Source organism: Bombus affinis, chromosome 5 (genome assembly GCF_024516045.1).
Source record: "Bombus affinis isolate iyBomAffi1 chromosome 5, iyBomAffi1.2, whole genome shotgun sequence".
NCBI classification, from domain to species: domain Eukaryota; kingdom Metazoa; phylum Arthropoda; class Insecta; order Hymenoptera; family Apidae; genus Bombus; species Bombus affinis.
In genome coordinates, this window is record NC_066348.1 from 14,112,782 (window position 1) to 14,133,832 (window position 21,051).

The 21,051-nt window shown below is 41.8% G+C and overlaps 1 protein-coding gene across 4 annotated transcripts in view; it reads left to right on the forward strand.

The window, feature by feature from the left end:
- LOC126915941 (protein outspread) overlaps nt 1-21,051 on the forward strand; it is a 212,640-nt gene that overhangs the window by 166,441 nt on the left and 25,148 nt on the right. For all 4 annotated transcript variants that reach the window (XM_050721144.1, XM_050721145.1, XM_050721147.1 and 1 more), the window contains exon 4: nt 19,745-19,933. In XM_050721144.1, the coding sequence (XP_050577101.1) occupies nt 19,745-19,933 (189 nt within the window). The remainder of the gene's footprint in view (nt 1-19,744; nt 19,934-21,051) is intronic.

Genomic DNA, 21,051 nt, shown 5'->3' on the forward strand with positions numbered 1-21,051 from the left:
GATGCGCGCGTTCCTTGAATTTAAATACCACAGATACTTTGCACGTGAATATTCGAAGAATCTCGTCTATTTAGTATGCAGCTTCTCATCTTCTTAAAAATAACATATCGTCAATTTAAATCTCTGAAAACAAACCATCTCTGAATTGTTCTAAAATTCAATAATCGAAAAAGATCTGTACATTTTCTGATTATATCCATCTATAAAAGTAGCATAGATACTCGGATGAAAGTTTTCACGATTTCGTATATTTAATATTTTGTTTCTCTTGTACATTCGTATAAACATCAGATCTTCTCTCCTTCACAAAATTCTCCACGTTTCTTCGTTACGCTTATCCACGGAACAAGTTCTAAATTTAATCTAAAAGTTTCGCATTTCCAACCTAAATCTTCTCAAAAAGAATTGCTCCATAAACCACACCTTTCGTAAATTTCTCAATTTCATTGCTCGAATACACAATTAATATTCCTAATAATAATCCAAATCAAAATTCAAATAACTAACTTCCCTAACTTCACGCGTTGCAAGGAATCGGTATGAATAAGGATAAAAATAAATTCCAAGGCAAAGAAGATCTATGCTTTCGTACAACACCATGATCTGTCCCCATTTTTCGATTCTTGAATCTGACGAATAGCAGTTGCAAAGTGTTTCCAAAGAAATCTACCACATCTAAATGCGTAATACAATGTCTACATACGCGATACTCCTAAAATCCACTATATTTTTCCATCGTTTGTACGCAGAAACCTAGCCCACCCATGAAAACAGCGATGACACGGCGCATCAGTATCTTATCATCCCACGAGGTTATCAGAGGAGCATTCGGAACATCCAATACAATCACCGCGGTCGTAAACGGGAACGATGGTCTGGCGGAACGATCCAGGCCATTCAATTTCCAACGACTAATCGTTTCAAAGTCCGTTCGGCCGATCGATCCACTGCGGTGGATGCAGGCCATCAACGGCAGCCACCCAGTGGAGGTTCTCTTCTCGCTGGCTCGTTGTTGCCCCGCGTAATGCATGCTCTTTATTCTCCTGGAGCTCGACCCCGAAGATTATCATTAAGACGTTCCACGGGCGGTGGCGGCGGTGTTGCTGCCGCTTCTCTCGCCGCGACTACAGCGAGAAGATACAAGATAGATGATGCGCTGGAGGAGGTCGTGCCTTCGTCCGGAAGAAGAAGAAGGAAGAAGGTGAAACGCCTCGCCCTCCGTTCTCCGCCGGCAAATAGCTAATGACGGGATTAAATGAAACTCACTTAACCCGGGGTGGAACGAGGCGACGCCACGGTGTGCTCCGTCGTTTGAAAAGAGCTGTTCGCAAGCGTTCTGCACGTGACCGAGACCATAATGCTTTTCAATAACTTCCGCGTTAATTACGTGCCTGTAGGGGAGTAGCGTGGTTTCTACACAGTGCGATCTGTGATCTTTGATCTTGAAATGATAGGAAGGCTCTCTACGAGGGTAGATTTTAGGTCACGTTGTACACAGCGATTCATAAATTCGTGTCCATCTGCGTACAAAGGCAAGTACAAAACGTCGCACGAACACGATAGTTGTAAACGATTAAAGAAAACGTTTCGAGCGTCTGTCTCGTGTCTTCATACGCTACCGCACGTGGCGGTCATGCAGCTTGTGCAACGAGGAACATGTTGAAAAAGAGAGAGTATTTTTAATTTGTACTTTGAGCATTTTGATGGAGGTTCGGATATTTGACAAGAATAGAATCGTTTGGAGTACAATAACGTCATTGCTCTTTCGTTATTTTAAATTGAATCACTGCGCAGAAAGATTTTCAGTAGATTAAATTTGCTACAAACTTATTTCTACTTAAATATCGATAGAATTATGATTAAGGTATTTTCAAAAGCAATTCGAAAGGTTAAAACGTTCAATTTATAAAATCTTAGGAAAACGCTGTAGCAGAAATGTCGAAACCATTAGCGATATGTGTCTTAATGTGTCAAAGTAATTCGTAGAGCTAACTATAATAGTTTATATTTAAGGGATACGTGCAGGATTTCGCGAGTAACTGCATATAGAATAATCATAGAGCGTACGTTCTAAGGACCTTCGACAGAAGCGGAACAGGAGGACAGGAATTTCCCGTGGAGCCCGGGGCAGAAAGATAATCCACGCGCTAGCACGCGCGCGAGTCTCGCTACGCGACTATAATTGCGAGCAGGTGGCACCATTAATCTTGCGGCCACGGTAACCCATTTTCCTGGCTCTCATGCTAGCCGACCATAGCTGTCGTGGATAATGAAATAACGAAGCAAACGTCCGGCTCAAGGTGGACGCAGAGTCAAACGAACTCTGGCCTATGGGCACCGTGAACCAAATTAATTTTCACGGATTTTAGTGATTTATGCTCGATCCACGATGTCTGAGTACGAAGCTTCTGATTGGAGCTGCATGCTTGTCCACAGTCGTTTGTAGCCTCGATTTGATTTGTCTTTCTTCAGGGGATGAGCATGGGATATAGCAAAGATATGGTTGGATATACTTCGTCTTTTATGGGGTTTGAAGTAATCTTAAGTACGGAAATTTGATCGTTGTAGAGTCCTGAAGTTTATCAATCTGACAGCACGGGTATGGAATATTTTCAGATAACGAAACTCGAGAATTTAATAAATTTCATAAAACAAATAAATATCGAATTTATTTAATTCATAGCCGCGATAGTTTAGAAAACTTGCAAATTAGAATATTTGGATAATACGCGGTAAAGAATTCGATAGCTCACTGGCTTGGCAATCTAAAATTACTATATTCTCTATAAATCTCGACACCGTATTAACACCTTCCAAGGTGTTAAACGAACCAAGCGTCAATTCTCGACAGTGATTAATTTTTATCCTGTCCCCTTCAATTTACTTGAGAGAATCTAGCTATAAATAAACTCCTATCCTGTCTAGATTTACTTTTGCCACAGGATCCTTTGTGCGACGGAGGAAAGAGGAGCGAGATAACTGTCCCAGATTTTCAATCAGTTATTCATAGCGAAACATACGTACAGGTGTGTGTCGTTACGTGTACGGTGACGCAAGAACGGCGTCGAGTCCCGAAGATGAATGTTTACTTTTCATCTTGGCGTTACAGGCCGTTTTGTGTTCCAGTAAGTAATTGGTTACTTTTAAGGGAAGCGCTCGAGACGAAGCCTTAATATACAGTTGAACACGGTCCATAAATTATCCGACGAGTTCAAAAATCACCAAGGAATACTTCTCTTCCTGGACGTTCGGTTGAATTCCCACGTAACGAGTTATCATAACGTGTTCGCGAAACAGTGCCTCGTCCCGAGGACATTCATCTTGAAATCATTTTCCGCAATTTTAGAGACACGCCGTAGCGCCATAATGTGGCATCAACCTTCCTACGCTATAATAGCAAGGCGGTTAGAAACTTCCCTAAGGTCCTAAGACTTAGCCTGGATAGTAATGTTTCCGAGCTGGCTTTGAATTTAGGATACACACTGCACACGCTTCTCACATAAATTAACATCAATCAAACGAACGAGGGAAGGAATTCCCTCAAGGTCCTGGCAACTTGGATAACGTTATCCTCAAGTTAATTCCAAACTCGAATTACCGTATATTTGGTATATAATGGGACGAGAGCAAGCTAAGTTTCTAAGTTTCGTTACTTCGCTTGAACGAGACTAAACAATCACGGTCTAATCTAAATCTCCAACTAACTAACCCTTATCGTAGGTGCACAGACCATCCCTACGGATCCCTAGATAATTTCCCTCTTGCATCGTTGTATAGTGGCCTGATCGAGTAGTTGTATGTATTCTCAAATTTGATTCTCGCAGGAACGAAGCTTCGAATCAACGAATTTTATCTTAGATGTTCGACTCGTTTCTACGTTTCTACCAAATTCCTTAGATACCTTAGATACCATGATAATCCTACTTTTCCTAATCTGAATTATCTTCAAGTCATTCGCCTCATTTTCCTCTTCGAATCACCCAATCGAAACTTTTCTTACGCGAGTTATTAACTTTGCGATCTTTGGACTTAGATATCCTTTCAACCACAGCCTCCTTCTATTCCATATCTCATCGACGATTCTGATATTTGCACCTGCGTGAGCATCCACGTGCCAATATCACCGATCCGCGTTACAGTGTTTCGAAACTTCTGGATCCTCGCAGTCTCGTCGTTTTTCCGTCCATCGATCTCCGCAGCCGGATCGATAACTCACGAACGGTATATCCCTTTCGCCTGCGACCTTCGCCATTCCACGATCGAATCGAATCTCTCGAGGGACCTTCGATCTCCGCCACGATCGATCCCTCGCGGTCCCGTTACTCGTCGCGGACCGTGTACACCGCGTTTCTTTAACACGCAAACGAGGGAGAAAGAAAGAGAGAGAGAGAAGGGATTACGTTGTAGTGGAATGCATCGCGACGCACGCGTGCGTGTTTCGCGCTCGGATGATCTCAAAGGTTAACGATGTTCCACGCTTCGCGGAGGATCTACGCCAGGAAAAGGTAAGGGGAGAGCCGATTGATCGTTCGTGAAATCTAGAAAAAGGCCGAGGATCAAGGACGCCGATCGAGGATCCTCTAGCGCGCGCGATTCTTCGAAGGAAGAGATCCTTTTCTACGCTTGCGCAATTCACTCGACATTTTCCTTCGCGGAGGAGCGCGCTCGATCCTTCTGTCGATGCTCTCGATCTTATGTAACGTTTTGTCGTTCGTGCGAGGAGAGAACGCAAGCAGATGGAAAGCGTCGTGTTGAACGTGGAACGTGGTTGATCGTGAACGTAGAATGCTGGCGGAGTCATCGTCGTGTGACTATTTACTTGGCTAGTTCGCGTAGAAGGTTGAAGAGAGCAATGGAATTTTGTTTATCGGAGTAACAGCCTGTCGTTCCCAGGTTCGTCCTAAAACACAAAGTTCTGTCATTTTTATCACTCGCGGATAATCTTCCAACTATTAAATTATTCAATTTTTAAATTATTAAGATCTCCACTCAGATCTATCCGGAACGTTGCAACAACCTGTTTCTAGATTCAGATTTATTCTTCTGATGCACGCTAACAGAAACGAATAGGAAATAGTAAAGTTTGATATTAATCAGTTTTATACGAATTGTTGTTCGTCGCTTCGAAGTGTACATACCTACGGTCAGGTATTTCGACACGGTGCTCCTGTGTATGCAGACAGCATCACTCGAGCGATTCTTAATTCTTTGCTTAGAGGATGGTGGCACTATTATTGCGAGCAATGTTTATTAACCGACGTACACGCGCCGGTCGGCACGCGCATTAATCTTGCCGCGACCACGAGATAAGCAAACGCTCGCGTCACTTCGACCGACTGTCTGCATATTATTTACGTCATCGATAAATCTTCTTAACGTAACGTTAACAGCAATCGCGATAGAATCGTCGGTGACGATTAATCGACTTTCGAGAACCGAACAAGCGTCAGACCATGGATTCTTCGGTTAAAAGTGGTCAGAGGGTTGAGCAACCCTTAGACATAGAAATTGTTTCGAAGTAGATAAACGTTCCTCGTTAGTTTGATTGAAAGCGAACATTTTGTATGATCTACGAAGATATCCGATGTTTGATGAATACTTTTGTACATTCTAATTGAGTCATCGATTCTTTCCAATCCATTCCTAGTACTATTACACGCTCGTGTTACGGTTTCAATGACGTGTTGTATTTTTCTTTCTTTTTTTGAAACTATGTTTTGCCGCCTATGAGAGCGATAGATAATCGTTTTTTGTTACTACTAATAAATAGGCTATTGATCAAGTATTTTTCACCCTTATATTTAAAAATCTACTATTTAAAAATCCAAATTAAAATTTTTCTAAACTGAAAATTCTTCGACCCTTGTCAACTAAAAATCCCGAAATTCTATCGAACTGTTCGTAAATTCTACGAACCTACAACACTCTCGACTATTTCACATTAAAAATCGTTGAAACCTTCTGACTGAAAGCTAAAGACAAAACCATACACCCCTACAAATTAAAAGTAATTAAATCTTCCCAAACTCTATTTCTTCGATCGCAAATCCTCCGCTACATTTTCCTCGCCTGTATAAGCCATCGTAATCGAATCGTACCGCTCGGGTCGATCTAGCACACGGTTAAGATCGAGCGAGCTGACGCTATCCGCCACGCTTTAATGAAAGCAGCCACCGGCACGGCGCGAGAGCGCTCGTAATTTGTAACCGGGGCGAAGTCAATTAATAAGGACATCAGGTCATTAATTTAATTGTACCCCGTGACGATAGGTATCGAATCGCGAGTTTAGATCGCCGTGCAGATTTATTAATTACGAAATTTCCACGTGTGACGGGCTACGCGTTGCCGCGATCATCGAAAGGTCCGCAGGAGGTCGCGTAGCCTGACTGACGATCACCGTCGATTAAATTATCGGTTGATCTCGGACGAGGACGCCGCTAGTTGGCCGAGCCACCGCCGTGCGTTTCTGAAAAGTTGCAAAACCGACGGATTATCTTGGCGGATTGCTTGGATAGGGGAAAAGAGGATAACACGCGTTTCGTCTTAACCTTTTCAGTTTAACCTTTCGTAAATTACCTCGCAACGCCGCTTTGGTATTTTTTAATGGGCGAGTACGCGTGGTTTTATCCGGCTGATTGATTGTTTAGATCGTAAATTAGTCGGCAAGAGGATAGCGAAGTGTTTGTATGTACGTCGTCGGTGATTTGTAATTGACGTAATACCGTGTGCTTAATGGAGCGAGTAGGTGTGTCTGTGATAATGCGAGATGATGGAAGTTCGTTTGTTTGACAATGCTTGGTGATTGCTCGCCAATTTATCTTTTCTCACTAAACATACGGATTTTTATTTTACAAAAGAGAATGTTTATGAGCTATAATACCTTGTATATAATAATAAGCCTGTCTTTTCTTAGATTTCAAATACATATTTATCGAGCAAAGAAGTACATGCGATCGTAAGGATGATCGAAAGTCAGACCTTATATACCTGTCTCGTAATATTTTCAAGTTACTCGTACTTTAATCGAAATATTACAAATGACGACTATATGATCGAGATCGACACTTCCGATATATTTCCCAAAATCTGCAAGACATTCGTACGTACTTTTAGAACAGCTATCACGTGCTAACTGTGAGTTCTCGATGTCACTGCCAGATTTTATTAGAAATTATACATATTTCCGTCTATCTCATAGATTTCCAATAAAATAAGATTTCAAGTATAATTTGAATTTCCCCGTTCCTCTCGACACTCTTCTCCCGAAAATATTATAGTACGTCCTTCGTCATCGTTCACGATCCAATAACAGACTGTTCGTGATTTCTTACACTTGCGTATAGGCTGAAAGCGAATGATCGTATGGAAAATCGATCCCATTTGGTGTCGGCTGGTCTCGTTAGTAAGAGACTGATAGGAATTCCATGGAAGGTGTACGGTGTAAACTCATCTCGCGTGTAAGGCGCGGAACGCACTAGGCTCGGCCTGCGTTGCATTCCGTCACGTTGCAGGGGAGGAGTCGCTCGCGCCGCGAGGAAATCCCTGGTATTCTAATCAGTTTCTAGCCCCCTATCTCCGAACGTACGGCCGACCAAGCTGATTCGGAGAAATCGGCCGATTGCCAGTCCAGGGTTGTCGTAATAATCATTAGGAGAATATTAAACTCGTCGACGAGTTGGAATATCGAACGCACATTCGATCGATCGTTTCGTGAACTGCATAATGGACTGTAATACGAGATATAATCTAGGCAAAGAAATTAAAAATCCATAGCGAGATCGATAAATTTTGGCGAGAAAAATTAACACGGAGAGTTATGTTTTTTAATACCAATATCGTTTTTAAAAAATAGATTCTTTCAAGATCTGTTTCCACAGCCACATATTTGCACTTCAAACATATACAAATATAATTCCCCTATTCTAATTTTAAGGATTCTTTTCCCCTACGTATACCTTTCGATAGAATTTCTGGAAATCTGTTTGTACAACCGTAATCGTAGTTCAAAGATACGAAATTCGTCAGTTGGCGCAATTTTTAATCCCAAACTCTTCAAGGGTTGTTTTCACCCCGTAACTGTGTTTGTCGATTTAATTGGCTAAACTATGAAGGTCCCAAGTTTCACCAAAATTAACCTGTCATCCTCGTTGAAGAAAATTCACGTTTCTATAAACACAGTTTCTAAAATGAAATTTGAATTTATACCGCTTGTTATAATATTTGGCAAGTACTTCACTTTGCATAGTATAACGCAGTAGTGCCTATTTTTACATCTTTAAATTGTCCGCAAATGCAAATTCAAAAACAACTGCGGTCTTGTTAGTATACTAACGTTCAAATCGATCTGAAATTTATATCGTCAGTTAATTTATTTATATTTATGTATCACGTAGCTTGTCATATAATTTATCATACAATTATCAAGCATTAGAGTAACTTTGATCGATCATCAATGAAATGACCCAGAATTTAATGCCAGGATTTAAGTCGAATGGATTAGAGGTCGATGCGACAGCGTACGTCGGAACTAAGCCTAATTACAGCTTAATACAATTTGATTGGAGCACGATGCTCCGTCCCTAGTATAACCTGCCGCATACAAGTGTGACTTAGGATTATCCGAGCGTATATATAATTTAGATCGCGAGTATAAGTTGTCGAGACGGCGCGTAATTTAGATCACGGTATCAGATACGTGCGCCGCTGTCTAAGAGGACCTATCCAATCACGATTTAGACGAAATTACACCGTGTAGATGCTTGCATAAGTTTACGTCGAAGCGTTGCTTGATCGGCTATAACTTACGGCTAGCATAACTTAATCCAATTATAATACCGATCATCCACAACACCCGTTTGAATTAAACGAAAACGCATGCTGAATCATAGTGGATTGGATCTAACTCTAACGATCGTAAATTGGCGAATAAATCGAATCTATGCGTAATTTGATCGTACATACGCTTGGGTTCAAAAGTAGCTAGACGCTTGCGCCTCTTTGATTTAACGTGATTTAATTACAAAATTACAGGCCAAACCACGATCTGCTCTCATTTTTTACTCGATTGTATTTCTTTTGATGTTAAAGAATCAATCTCAAGTTGGAACATAATACGAAAACGTCGTTATTCTCAGGCATAATTTTTCCTCATAATTTTACGTCGAATATTTTCTTAAACTATATTGAAAATCGTTGATCGCAAAAATTAGAGCAAATATAAAAATTGCAGGATCGCAGCAGGGTTACATTTCTCTACGGACACGTTTTGAACGATCCAATAGCCATGTGCGATAACTTAAGCCTGTAAGCAATTGGAGAACGGACATCATCGATTTGGTTGGCCGTTCTAATTCAACCTCGATTATCCGCGAGCAATTGAGCGACTATTTGTCGCGATGAGGTTGGTCGCGTGAGAGGGCGTCGGTGGCCATTCTGCTGGCCATTCTGTTGGCCATTCGTGCGTCGATGGGTTCCGGTTTTATCGATCGTTTTTCGTGGCGAGCCTCCCCGGACACACCGGTGGGACCTGTTTTCACCGATGAAAAGTTACCGGATCGTTCAGACTGGCAACGGCGGTACGATACGCCCGACAGACCCCCGTTGCTTTTCCAGATGGAACTGGTCGACCGTGCGAAAACCACACGGCACAGAATATCGCGAACACGCGCCTCTTCCGAAAGAAGTTTCTCTTTGCTTGATCTTGTCGTTCGTTGCTTCCCTGACACGTTCTCTCGATCGCTGCCCCGAATCCTCGTTCGTCTTCCTTCGAAACCTCGATACAGTGGAACCATTTTTTCTCACGTGTTGGCCACGAAGGATAATTCAGCGGAGAAAGATACACAAATAGCAATAAATTAATGCTAGTTTCGTAGCATTTGCATATTAATTAATTAGATCCAAGTACGTATATTAAACTTCGTGTCATTTGGCAGCACTCGCGTGCGATTACACAAAGATACTACGAAAATGAAATGGAAGAAGTTCCATTGGAAAATAGCGCGCGCGATGGTACTTTCGCCATACGATACGATCGTAAAAATTGGCACGTGTTTTGCCCGGAACATCTGTAAATAAGGTTCCTATGCTCTCAGAAATGCCATCTTCTGAGCGATGCACGGTATATTTCTTCCCATATTCCATATTCCAGACTACTAGAACGCGAGACGATACACGTCCGCGTCGAGTCTTAATCGATACCTTTCTGCATGCAACGACGAATTGATAAAAAGCTTTCCCTGTCGCATCTTTAGAGGACCTCGCATCTTTAAAGTTCGTCTCGTAAATTACAGGAGCAAGAATCCTGCTTATCTGTCGCAGTATCGGCTTTAGAGTCCACGTAGAGAGGGGACAGGGACGAGTCGGTTGTGAACGACAACGAGACGATAAGCGTCGCTAATTTCCGTAAATTCGCCGGCGACTCGGCCAGGGCGTTACGTTTTAATTGCCGCAATTAATTAGACCAGGATCGAGAGCCGAGCTTCGACCGTGAAGCGGATATCGCGGCAGCCTTGAATCGCTCGCTCTCGACGACCTTCGCTTCGATGAAAGGTTAGCCAGTGCCTCTAGCTGAAGACGAAGTTGAAAGATCTTCTTTCGAGTTATTCTCGAAAGAATTAACGAGAATCACGAACGACTTGCTTCTGCGTTCGAGATTTTTTCATTGAATTTTATTTTCACGTAAGGAGAGATTGAAGATACTCCGATGAAAAGAGACTGAGTGAAGAAGCCAGATGAAGAGAGAAAAAAGAGAGTGGAAGGTTGGATGGTACGGAGGAAGATGAAGAGACCGCCACGGGGCGCGACGACTCGTGTTTTACATAAGTAGCGCGGATCTTATCTCCGTTCTGGTACACTCTGGACACTGCAACCGGGTCACGATGTAGCCAGGTACCAGATCTTGCGCATCCTCGAACGCCTGGACCAACCAGATATCTTTTTATTTTTGACATTCCACCTGGTCGCACCATTCGGTTGCTCGTTCCCTTTTTTACACGCCTTGCTCGTCGCCACCTTGTTCGCTACACGTTTTTCCCGCTTGTTTCATTACCCTCTCCTTTTTCTTTTATGTATCTTCCTTTTTTTTTTATTTTACGACATATTCTGAGATTCTTTCTTTTACGGCGATCTCTCGTGCTACTTATTCTCTCGTTTGCACCTTTTCCCCATTGTGTTCCTTTCCTCTGATTTTCTTTTACTGTTTAGGACAGTTTCTATCTTTCTTACTCGTCATTTTCTGAAATTACAGATTTCCAACTTGGCTTAGTTGCGCTATTTTACACCCCCTGCTCACCTATTCAAAACTTTTCATTACTTGCTCGTTCACTCGTTTCTATCCACTCCAAGTCAACGAAACCTGCAAAATCGTGCTTAAATTTTAATAACTCTTCCAATTGACATCATGTTCTATGCATTCAAATTCCTTCGAACTTCCTCCAACTAAATTTCATTTTCCGTATCATACGTTCAACCCTGCACCCTCGTAGCCCTGACCCCTCCTCCAAACTTTTAACGGTTTCTTGTTCACTCGTTTCCTCCAACGTATTTTTAACTCGATCAAATTCCAAATATTCGCACCATTAAACTGTCAATTGCTGCGAAATTCCTCTCGTTAGGAACCCGAACCTCTGGCCTGGCGTGCTAATGGACATTCCGAAGCGGTCGTTCGAGATAAATCAAGAAGCGTGTCCTGAAAGAAAGCCACGCCGGTGCCGCGCTAATAAATACGTCGTATGAACAAAAACGCGGAGCAGGGCGGTCTCGTATACATAACGGCCGGACACGGACCATGATGTATCGCTCTTGGTGGACACACCGTCTCCGTGATCGTGTGTGCACAGGTATAATCCCGTTCGCTACTATGTGGAGCACATGGGAACCAAGAGAGGCGGCTTAATAGAGGCTCGTGCCGCTCTCCACTCAATATATCTTGGATTTTATGCCGACCCTAGCCTCTCCTCTCTTCTATCCATTCCTTTTCTGGCAATAATTGCTCGATCTTCCCTGGCTGGATTCGACGTCGATCCTCGAGGCTGCCGGAAGCTGATTGCCGCCAACCGGAAGTCGTCTCGAGACTCAGAGACGATCCGTTCGAGAGCGGTCTGTTTAATTTAAAGCGGGCATAAATCGTTGTTTTAATTAACCTCCTGTCCTTGCATGGCTCCTTCTCTTTTTCTTTTTCTTTTTTTTAACTGAACAAGATCGCTAGGTTGTACTGGACGTTTCACCGTTTTCGAGCTACGCGTCGAAGGCCTCCGAAAGCCAGTTTGCAGCGAGTTCCGATGCGGAACGGTCGTGCCAGATCGAATCCACCGTAGCGTCGCCAAAACGCGATATGCCTTTCGAAGCGGAAAGCTTCGCAGGGATCTTTTAACTTGGTAGGATTTTTGGTTACTTGGATTCTTCTTGGCAATTTTGTTCTTCATTTTCGTCTTATTTTCCTGACTTTAGATGAGTAGGTATATAATGCGCAAGTAACGTACTTTGGTCGATGTTCCATCGAAAAGTGAAGCTACGCTACGCTATGGAATGCCGAGTTTGTAAATGTTTGCTTGGATAAATATACCTATACGGAACCTTTCCCACTAAAAGCTAAAATCTGTGCAGCACGGTTTAGCTTGGCTTTCCGATGGATCCCTGGTTTTATTCGAAGTCTCTATACAACTCTCGAAGTTTACGCAACGTGGAAGTACGTGGCTGCGCTCCATTTTATCGTAGGTTTGCCTGAACGCCTCCCACGCACTCGCTTGCAAATATTCGCGGCCGGTGCGACGCTGTATAAACAAATAACAAATTGTAGCCGCCGTGCAACAAAGCGGACCGAACCGGGAGCGTTGGACGTTTCATGGATCGCCGTGTACGAACGTCAAGTGTACTTAATTGTACGGTCTCCATTCAGCCGTGGCAAGAACGCGGATAATAGAAAGTAAGACGGCGGCCGTAGCGTGCTCGACACTCCGGGACCCGACTGGAATTTCGTCGGTCATTTCTAAATCGCGGATTTTATTGGCCACGTTCGATCGTACGTTTTCGTGGTCGAGGGCCTGGCCGATCTAGCGACGGAGTCTAAACGGCACGCTTGTTTCGATCAAACAACGTCGCTCGTGTTATTTCACCGCGAGATTTACTATCGGTGTTCAAAGGCAGTTGGTTAACCGGATTAGCGAGTTCCAGCTGCAGATTCCTTTTCCATGCCGATGAAAACAAATTTCGATGTTTTTGCCACGGGCACCCAGTGAAATTCATCTCGTCAGACGCCAGCTTTGCCACGTGTTTTTCCAGGAAAGGTGGTGAAAGAGAATCGATCTATTACAAGGAATATGCGAAGTATGCGTGCGAGCTCGCGAAGGCATTCGATCTCTCGTACGGCGCTCACAATTTCAACGCTACTTCAAACTTCTCCGCTAATTACGTTCTCCAGAGCTCCAAGCTTCGTTCGTTAAACGCATCCTCGATATGTATAAAAAGTGGACAGTCGCAACACGATTCAAAATTACAGGTTTCTCAGCGACGTTAAACGCGTATGTAACTCGAAACGTACAGGTTCGGGCCATCCGCGATTTTTCATCCAACTCGTGCAAACAACGACATTACTCTCCCAACTGCTTCCCGCGACTGGTTCACTCGCGCGTTCACCTTTTCCGTGTCCATACATTTCTCAAACCGCGCCAACTCGCGTGCACGCGAAAAATTTACATTTTACAAATGTGTCCGCGTCGTCGTGCTCGCTGTTTCGAAACACGATCGCCTTTACTGAATTTTAACCGCGGAATACCACATTTTTTCTCCTTCCTTCCTTCTTCTGTTTCGGTGTTCGGATCGTGCAAATAGTAGCGCGTTGGACCCTTAACCTTCAGAACCTTCAACTTTTGTCTGATTTATCGTATTTTGTCATTATCGAAGTCGATACTGATATTAAATCAACGATCATGTTATAGATAGATCTGTAAATTATTCGTCCTGTTGTACAATATTATTAGTTTTCATTGAAAAAGAAAAGGATATTTTGAATAAATAGAAACTAGATGCGGCTAATGTTTGCGCTTAATATTACAGTAAATTGACAGAAGAATTAATTTGTCTGATAAAAGTCACGATCGCATAGACTGATAAATATAATCGTTAAATTCAAGGAGCAAAGAAAAGCAGGAAAAGCATCGAGTTTCTCGATATAAGGCGTAGAAATATGCTGCTTCTTGATCGAGATGAAACCATTCTACGAAAAACAATCGGATATTAATCCGGAGAAAAACTGTGACTTTTAACATTTTTAATAGGAACTTTGCAACATCGCGGCTTAAAGCGTTAGCCCGCGCGAACACGAATCTCACTCCTTGCGCGTCGCTTGATTAAGCGGTATAGGAGGTCGTTGACGAACCTTTACCGTTACCAGCCTCTTTTATCGCGAGAGCAGGCTAATGAACCGCTTCGAACGCGCAAAAATCTACATTTAACAAATTTCCCCCCCTGGTTGAGATGCGACGCGACTTCTGCTCGCCGAATAAACGACCGGCCGGGATAATTTAAGGCGTAACCCTCGCGATGTTTCTTCCGCCTTAACGGACAGTCGCTAGTCGTTCTCCGATCTTCTTGATCGCTGTGTTTCTTCGTTTTATGCGACTCGCATTTTATTTTTATTTTTATTTTTTAAGGTTAGTTCGCTTGGAGTGGGGAATGAGTTGTAAACGCTAACGAGGAATTTTATGTACCATGTTTGCGCGGCGGAGAAATTGTTGGGATCGTTACGGTAGTAGGTGATGATACTCTTTAACCCTTTCCCAGTATAAAGTATGCATTCTGTGGTTTTCATACAATTAGTCGAGAACTTTGCGTTATCATAAGTAGGTTGCGAATTTTTACACAGTATCGTATTTTTGTTGGGACCTAAACTAAGCAGATGAAACATACGTACAGATTTACCTTACTCGTTAAATATTATAACAAATAGTTCACTTTGAATATGTTTTCTATTTCTGCATACTGTGTGCAGTTTGTTCCTTATGCGCCTTTGAATTTACCATAAACGTATAACAATATGCGATATAATTGCAAGGAACATCGTTACTCGGAGCTTGCAGGTGCAAGCCACGTTCAGGAAGAATCGTACGCGCACATTTTGCCAGCATAATTGATGAATGAAATCGTGAGCCCTTAAAAACAGCACGTACTTCCTAGTATTATCGAGTGTCTGTGATGCGCCATTGAATCATCGGATAATTATCAAAGAAACAGACAAAAATTGAAGTTCAAAGGATCAAAAGAGACTTCGTCGTTGTGAATTCACGACTTCGCTTACGCAAAATTTCTCCCTCTTTCACTTTCTTTTCTTTTTTCTTTTTTTTTTTTCATTCACCACAGTTTACTGCACAGATAACAAGCACGGATACTCCATGCCAATCAAACGTACGATCTGAATTCAACGGGACGGCATAACTACCTCTCCATCGAACTTCGATTCCCCTCGATCCCGGATCCTTCACGAAGAACCCTTTTCAACTTTCCTTCGTTTCATCTTGGCGGCCAGTTTTCAACGTCGAACGCCGGCTATCCACGTTACCGGCCACGTCAATCGCGTTCGAAAGGATAATCGCCGTTTCGAGATGATACTTTGTCGCAGTCACGAACGGTTCGGTTTTAAAAGCCGAGCGATTTCCACGGTCACCCTGGTCCTTTTTCTTCTCCGGCTTCCTTCTCCGCGGACGATTACACGATCCTGCTACGCGAATCGCGGTCGTCGCTGGATTTCACGACGTCGTTTTCACGGATCTTTCGTCTAAGCTGGCAACTTTCTATGGCCAATAAGGAAGCTCCGTTTTTTTCTCATCTTTCTCGATCGCAACCGGTAGCCGACGGGTAATCGATTGGAAATATCGACGATGCTCTGTTTTCTCGATTAGTTCTACGCTAAAATATCGCTATTTTATCTCGAGCGGCGTTGCTCATGAATATTTATGGCTAACGTTGCCTGGACAGAAAAGTAGAATCTATCGAGGTCAAAGAAATACGCGATTTTCGTCTATTCTTTTGTGAAATAATATGTACGTACAGTTATTTGTTAGGGTGTTTGCGCGTACTATTAGATTGTCCGAAAAGTGTCTTTCTTTTATAGACACGTCTTTTACAACGACGCATCTTTATACAAACATGAAACCTAATCTGTCGAACGTTGTGATCTTTATTTTGATAGAACAAAATGGATCGTACGTGACTCGATAAAATAATGTAAAACGGAAAATTTTGAGCGTCCATTATTTCCTTACAAAACGAAAGAAACTTTTCGGACGACCTAATATTTATAAAAGATCTGTCGTTTATCGAAATAAGCTGTATCTTATTTGGAATGTTATATTTGTCTATTAATGTATAAAACGACGATTATTTCGTAGCAAAGTGTGTCACTTGTTTGCTATAAAAGTAATGTTTAATTAGCCTCGATCGTGTCGAGTACATTAAACTTCAGTGGTAATATTCAATGGGGTTTTATTTCGATAGAAATAGCTTTGCTATACGGTGTTACGGTGTACGAGAACCATTGAATATTGAAATTAACTATTCATGGAAGAATGTTATACAGCCAGAAATATTTATTCGCGATAATGTTCCTTAAATTTTTTGAAACTAATTTCGAAGTAAATAGAAGCTAAACGTATACATGTGTCGATATTCTTCAAGAGATTAGGTTGCGTTAAGTACATGTAAGCTGTATAATAGTTAGGAACATACGTAGATATCTATACAAAATAAAATATTAGCGAATCCCGACTTTATTTCGGTATCTTCAAAGCGATCATACGGAGATTGTTAAGTATAGAGAAGGATTATGTAGAATTTTATCTCGATACATTATTGCCGTTCGGATTCTCGATACTCTCAGGCGTATAATTATTCCACAGACTTATCAGAAACAGCATCCTCCTCGATGCTAACATTCACAGAACATCCAATCGTTCGATAACCTAAATAACGCGATTAATGAGAGCAGTCACACATCCCTGGTTACCAATCACTCGTATCAGCTTAGCAAGATATCCAATGAAAAAGTTTGCGCAACCTGTAATAATTCATCCACATGTTACTCGAGTTAAAAAGTCGAAATATCCGTAGCAATTCGAAACTTTTCCTCTTAGATTCTTGGTAAATAGCAACTTTAGGGAGTCCAAATGTAAAAAATAAAAAAGTCCAGTTGAAAAGATTCTTGCCATTTTTCGCATCGACAAATCAAATTAGCTGGCGCACGGTGAGATAATATATTATACATATGGAAATATTGAACAGCATTATCTTTGTATACAAATCACGTTCAGTTCAATTAATTGGTTATTTTTATGTAGAATAAGCAAGACAATTTTTTAATAAACAATACATGTATACAGTTGGTCACGATGGTATTCGGTTGTATTATTCTATTTTATCAGATTATTTATGTATCGGCCATTTCCAGGAAATCGTACAATTATTGTTCTATTCTGCAGTGATATAAAAATAATAAATAAATGAGATAAAATCTATAGTAATGTAGTATAACGTTATATAGTATTACCATATAACGTATAACGTTATATACTCTTACGTTATAACATATAACGTTATATACTATTACGTTATAATGTATGACGTTATATGCTATTACGTTATAACGTATGACGTTATATAGTGTTACGTTATAACGTATAACGTTATATAGTATGGACAGATTGTCTAAGAGATATCGGATGAACCATAAACAATGTTGCGAGAAAACCTAAATGCCGACAGGCCAAAAGGGTCTGGAAACTATAATACAATGGACCGAGCGGCCCATCAATATGTGGTCGGTCCTTCCAGTCAAATGGTTACGCGGAAAAAGGGCCTAGTGACCATCGCCGCGGACGGTTGCGGAACAGGTACGTGGTGGAGGTATGAGGAAAGACAAAGGGAAGCTTAAGGGAGAAAGACGAATTACCAGTCAGTCGTGAGTTGAGAAGTCAGTGTTGTCAGCGTTGTCCAGGAGGATGGGCTGCGTGAAAGGGAGCGTTGGAATCGGTGACGAGAGTTGTAAATTAATTATTTAATTGTCTTAGTTATAGCACATTACTGTATTTAGTTCACGTTAAATAGCCATCGTTTCCTGTTTAATCCATTCTAAATAAATAAATAAATCCTACAATAAACTATTAGTATATTTCAAAAAATGATGATGAAACCCTTAAGCGATACTCTTCGAACCAACTACTATATCTTTAGGGTTCGCTTGTACAAAAAGTAAAGAAGACAAAATATTTCGTTTCTTGATAAAGTTAATTCGATTTATCGGTATTCCGATCGATTTAATCCTTGCTGGAAACGAATCAAAATTGTCAAAATCGTTTATCGATCAACTTTTCGACATGAATATCCTACTGTAGACAAGTTACCTAGCACCGAGTTGTCTCCAGGTGGAAATGACCTCGCAATTGTCAGTTTTGTTTTACGAGGCAAGAATTGGTAGTAATCGCGACGTTATTCCACGGGAAGTGACGCTTTTACGACTGGCGGAATAGTGAAGCCGATGGGAAATCTACGTTTCCGGTCCGTGGCGGCCGAAATCGGCGACAAAGTGGCAATGGCTGGATTTTACTCGTTCCACCTTGCCACGCTGTCACGCGGTTTTTACTGTCGCCTGTATACGGCGCACTAAATTATCCTGTTTGCAATAAAACGCGTTGCGGGACGCGCGTACACCACGGTGAACAAATAAACGCGAAATTACGGTGAAACCTGGTTCTCTGCTCTGAACGTCCGTCTTTCTCGGTCGTTTAGCTTTGGCTCGGTACACTGGCTCGCGATACCAGTCGAAAACGAACGGTAAAAAGCTTGGATGTTTAGCTCGCACGTTTCCTGGTAGTTGCTCGATCGATTAAGAAGGGAACGCCGTTGTTTAATTCGCTGTTTTGTCAAAGGGAAACCGGTTACGCTTGAGCATGTGACTTATTGTAATATTTAGCTACTTTGTTAGTTTATCTTCACCGCTTAAACATCGAATCCTTAAAAAATTCTCTTAGAAAATCTGAGACTTTTCGAATTATTGATTTACTAAGACTTTAATGCGTCCAATTGTGAGTACTATTAGATTATGTGTTTAAAAAAGGCCAAAAGTTTCTAAATATCCGATAGAGTTAAGTAAAATCTTTTCACGTTACAATTATTAAGACACCAGACAGATTAGAATTAGGCGTGTTTTATTTCGTCGAGGAATTAATATCTTTCAAGGAGCATTCGTTTAATTTCCAATTATTGCTCACTGATATAAGTTAATTAAACTAAAGCAGATCCTCTTAAGCGTTATCGAGCGTGCTTCCACCTGACCTTTAAAGAGCGTTCTTAATCGAAACAAAGTGGAGCAGCTGATTCGAGGCTGTGGAAAACGTTCAATGAAACCCTTAATTGAACCATCCAAGCCACTGACAGTTCCTCGAAATATCGCCGCATTTACATACGATCAATGGCCGATCGACGTTTTAATTGCTTCCTATCGATGGAGAACGAACGTTGCTCCAGATAGTGTGATTAAATTGCATCTCAATTGACCCGGTTGGCATTTCTGTGTTTCTAGGTCTTCGTCGCGCGTTCTTGAGAAATAGAACGTTTCGTGGTCGCGTTGTTCGTTATTAAACGATTACATTATTCGATTAAATCAGCGGCTGGTCGTCGAATCGAAATTGCCAGCTGCTACACGAATATAAAAGACATTTATAGATGATTAACGAGTTACGTGACGTTTCTGTTGCAGCCAGAGACGGTTCCTCAAGCGAGGATCGATATGACCCGCGTGTTGGAGGTCGCTGCAGCCGAAGACATCACTGGACATCCTTACAGCCTCGCGATCACCGCGCCGGAAGGAGTTACCTTCGTAAAAGGCACGTGCCGCGAGGAAACCAGATGGTGGGCTGACGTGCTGCAAGTCTACTCGAGAAACAAGGTTTGCTTCAAAAATATATTACACCTAATACGAGCATTGGCTGATTTATACTCGTCGTTTTACACAATGTGATTCGAATGCAACACTTTTAGCCCAGGTGTATCGAGTAGCTTTTAATTCCATAATCGTCACTGAAATTGGTAAATTTGAAAGTAGGAAATACAAAATTACCTGCGTAATGGAAACAGAATATCGTATTCTTTATGCGAGGACTATCAAATAGTCAAAATGACCAATTAATAATTTCTCTCTTCGAACTTCGTCATTTCACCGAATATATTGGATTGGCAACTAAGTGATCGCGAATTTTGTCATTAGGTGGTAATGTCGCCAACTTGCCAACTTAATTGTTCTATTATATAATTACAATTACACTCGTGGAACGAACGTTTGTTCGACAAAATTGAAATCTATTTAGACGAAATTAAAACTACCGGGCTATTACAAATTATAGATGATGCAGTAGTATGAACATGCATTGTTCCTACTGTAATCCCTGCAATTTATATATACCAAAGAATGTTCAGTGTTTTAAGTAACGAAAACAGAAGGATCTTTCTGAAGCGACTAAAATTCTATGGGAAATTTCGGTGGAGTTACATTTAATTGCCATCGAATGGCAAATAAGCCGGGGTGGGTTCGAGAAGCGGCGAATCTCGAATTACACGTTTCACGAGTCGCGTGGTCCGACGTGAAAAAGAAGTGACGCTGACGCGAGGGGACCGCTGTCATTCGTTGATTGCGGTGCTCGCATAATCATTACTACATCCTTCTGCGTCATACTTGTTACGCGTGCAGTAATACCAGTCGCGTCGACTTGTCTCACCGGCGGAAATAGCTTTAATAATCGCACGCTCGAAACTACGTTCGCGTTCTCGCGGCAAACGAATCGCGACAAACGTGTCCGCCCGCGGATTTTCCGCGCCTCGACCTACGCGAATTCCTCTATCCTGTCTTTCCCAATCGAAACCACAGAGGTCCTTCGTCGTTATTAAAATCTTTTACTTTTCATGTAACGATGTTTTTTCCGTAGCGAGTAATTGTCGTGTTTTCAAATTCTCTGACCAATGTAGGTAACGCTGTTATTTTGGAATAACCGCAGAAAACTAAGCCCATCT